Source organism: Cyprinodon variegatus, unplaced genomic scaffold (genome assembly GCF_000732505.1).
Source record: "Cyprinodon variegatus isolate N-32 unplaced genomic scaffold, C_variegatus-1.0 Scaffold1399, whole genome shotgun sequence".
Taxonomy (NCBI): domain Eukaryota; kingdom Metazoa; phylum Chordata; class Actinopteri; order Cyprinodontiformes; family Cyprinodontidae; genus Cyprinodon; species Cyprinodon variegatus.
This window is the reverse complement of record NW_015151852.1, coordinates 12,180-15,550: the sequence shown is the minus strand read 5'-3', so window position 1 is coordinate 15,550 and position 3,371 is coordinate 12,180. Positions and strand designations below refer to the sequence as shown.

Sequence of the window (3,371 nt, the reverse complement as noted above, 5' to 3'; positions counted from 1 at the left end):
CGGCTATAGATCGGAGCACGGCTATAGATCGGAGCACGGCTATGGATCGGAGCACGGAATCAGGTCTTTGGTGGTCGGCTTATAGCCTCCATGAAGCCTTCTCTGCTGTTCTTCATCTGAGTTAAAGAGGACCTGAAGTTTGGAGGTCTGCAGCTCCTCCTTAGCTTCTGCTGAGGCGCTCTGGGATAAACTACTTCACTCCCATCATTCCCATCACTCCCATCATTTCCATCCTTCCCATTATTCCCACTGACAGTCAACTGGTGGACTTCTGTCTCCAGGTGTGACTTCTTTTCTCTCACCTGTGATGTTTTTCTAACTAATGTGATTAAAGTCCCTCGTCACCTGATCAGACTTCCTTCTCTCCTTCATCAAGCTGGACTTTGATGTTATAATCTAGAAATCAGCAAATAGTTTCTATTAAAACTGGTTTTAGTTTGGGAATGGACTGGAACTGGGAAGTTTCAGGTCGACCATCTACTAATGAAATGACCTCTGACCCCAAACAACAAAGCAGTTAAACCGCTTCTTTCTTTCTCTGATAGAGTTTAGAGGTCAGAAGTGTTCAACCAATCAGGTTCTCCGCTAAAGAGAAAAACAGCTTTATTAGTTTCATTGCTCAGAAACTCCCCATTCTCCAGCTCCCTGCTACCCAAACGTCTTCGCTCCTGTTCTACCTGGAAACAGCAGCACATCTAATTCCTGATTGGTGGAGCTGGGATAGTGGGCGGGGTCTGAGGGCTTTTTAGCCCTGAGCTGAAGCTGTTTCTGTTCAGAGTTTAGGAGACAGACCAAGAGCTGGTTGCTGACCAAACTTCTTCATCTTCTAGAAGAACAAAGAGAGGAAATAATGAATTTTCTGCTTTGCCTCGCAGCTCTGGCTGCTCTGTGCTTCTCAGTGGAATCCAAAACATGTAAGTACCTCCAGGTTCTGGTTCTGGTTCTGGTCCAGGTTCTGGTTCTGTAGCTTCTGGTAGATTAACCATCACAGGCCGGTTCCTCCTCCAGGACGGTTCTTCTACTGCTGGCAGATCTACTCTGACATGTTTTCAGAAATAGGTTTATTAATCTTTCTGTGTTGATCTGATTTTGATGATGATTTTATTTCATCAAAGCAGCTAAAGTTATATTTCTGTCTATTATGTTTTCCTTTCAAAAAGTGAGTATTTGAAGAAAATAAAAGGTTAAATAATGTTAAGAATAAGAAATGAAGTCAAAATGTTTTTCTGAGTTTAGTTTCAATTCTCCAGGCCTGATTCATGCTGCTGAAGGGCTCCCTCTGCTGGCAGCAGCAGGAAGCAACTTTCCAGCCTCCTGGTTTTAGACCAGGAAGCTGAAAGGTTGATCAGTGTCTTTAGAGCAGAAAATCTCACTGAATGAGTCAGAAACCACCAAATAATCCACCTTAATCCAAACCAATGACTGTCTGCCGCCTCCAGCTCCACCCAAAGTCGCTGTTTACAGCCGAGACCCCGGAGAGTTTGGGAAGGAGAACACCCTGATCTGCCATGTGAGCAACTTCCACCCCCCTGACATCACCATCGAGCTGCTGTGTGACGGCACTGAGCTCCCCAACCCCAAGCAGACAGACCTGGCCTTCAAACAGGACTGGCACTTCCATCTGACCAAGAGCGCCGCCTTCACTCCCGCCGCCGGGAAGAAATGCCTCTGCCGCGTCAATCACTCAGGCGTCTCCAAAGACCACGCTTGGGGTAAGTTTGGCCCCTGATGGTTTCTACAGAAACCAATGAAGTCCTGGAAAATTCCCGTCAGGATAAACCCACTTTGATCCTTTTACTTTCGATTTCCTCCCTTCGTCATTCCTGTCAATAAGGCCTCGCTGCTGCTGGTCACATGACCTCAGAGCGCCAAAATGGCTTCCCAGAAAGGCTGATTTAATGCCATGTTTAGTTTGTCCGTCTGCTGCCACTGATCACTAACAGCTGCTGTCTTTGTTTTTTCAGAGCCAAACATGTAACTGCAGAATCCCTCCCAGGTGAGTGTGCCGCCATGTTGTCCTTGTGCTGTTTTTGTTGTGTTTAGATGCTGCTGCATGTGTCCTAGTCAAAGTAAAGTTTTTAGGCTTCAAAGCGTTTTGGAGGATCTTTGCAGCAGGACTGAACCTTCTCTGTTTCTTTCCAGAATCTCTCCAGATGTTTCATCCTATGCAGCATTTATTCATGGGTTCATCAACGCCGCTTCTCCACTTTCATTTGAAGACTAATCCAGTTTAGGTGACCGGGATTTTCGCTTCTTGTAAATTAGTTGTTTTTAATCGTTTGCTTTTCGTACTGTAAATGATTTTATAATCCTGTTTAATGTGTAAACTAAGTTAAAGTCTGAGCTTCAATGAGGTTCTAGGTGTCTGAGAGGTTTTCAGTTTTTCCTTTTTGGTTTTTGGTTGAAGATGATTGTGAACAACCTCTTAATAAAAACCTCTTGGTAAGAAAAGTTTTTCATTGTCAGTTTTTAAATAATCTCCACATTGGATCTAGATGGTAATTTCTGCACCAATCAGAACTCTGATCTTCGATCTGAGAGGTTGAACTGGCAGCGATTAGGAGGGTTAGGGTCCTGATCTAAGCATCCAATCCAGCAACCAGGTGGCAGTCGGATCCAGGGACAGACGGGGGGAAAAGGCAAAACGAAGCATCAAAGTTCCTTCATAGGATTCTCTGAGGATCAAGGCAGATAAGCGCTTAGTTTGAGGAGCAGACCGCTGCGTTTGCCTTGAACTCTGGGTGATTTCACCAGGATATTGGTGGCAAATTGAACTAAAGGTAGGGATTTATTTTGCAGAGCGGAGGGCTGAAAGTTATTGAACTTAACGAGAGCGTTGAAAATGACACAGAGAGGAGGAGACTGACGGCCGGGAGCCATCTTTAATCCAGAATCTGTTCTGATTTCAGCATTTGGCTACAATCTGGGTTTCATCTGATTAAAGGAAGGCTGTTTTGGTTTCCTATGTGCACATTATTTTAATTTACATTAGGGAACCTAAGCCTATTTTCCTAATACAGGGTTCTTGCGGGTCCTTAAAAAGTCTTAAAAGGCATTGATTTCTTTAAAATAAAATTAAGGCCTTAATTGGTACTAAAATGTCTTACATCAGTCTTTCGTAGGTCTTAATTTTTAAAACATCATAAATAGGATTATTTTTATTACGATTTATTTTTGTAATCTAAATAAACGGTTTTTATAAAAAAAATAGCAATGGCTCGCCATTATAGGTTCCATCTCGATAGCGGAACCAATAAAAGCGTTGTTGCGGCCGGGACATTTGGGAGATGCACCATTTACTTTTTGTTTGGAAAATATGAGCAAGTGTAAATGTAACAATAATTGTCTCCAGCCAAGAGTTTTCTCCATGG

General features: G+C 43.4%; 1 protein-coding gene across 1 annotated transcript; it reads left to right on the top strand.

Moving 5' to 3' along the window:
- Positions 1-749: 749 nt before the first annotated feature.
- Positions 750-2,443, top strand: LOC107103224 (beta-2-microglobulin-like). Its single transcript, XM_015402800.1, has 4 exons — positions 750-914; positions 1,440-1,712; positions 1,965-1,996; positions 2,143-2,443. The coding sequence occupies exons 1-3, from the start codon at positions 851-853 to the stop codon at positions 1,976-1,978; spliced, it is 351 nt and encodes a 116-aa protein (XP_015258286.1). The 5' UTR covers positions 750-850; the 3' UTR covers positions 1,979-1,996; positions 2,143-2,443.
- Positions 2,444-3,371: the final 928 nt, after the last annotated feature.

Coding starts and splice junctions, on each gene's coding strand:
- LOC107103224 (XM_015402800.1), top strand. CDS start 851: ATGAATTTTCTGCTTTGCCTCGCAGCTCTGGCTGCTCTGTGCTTCTCA. Junction 915..1,439: donor CTCAGTGGAATCCAAAACAT/GTAAGTACCTCC, acceptor TGCCGCCTCCAG/CTCCACCCAAAGTCGCTGTT.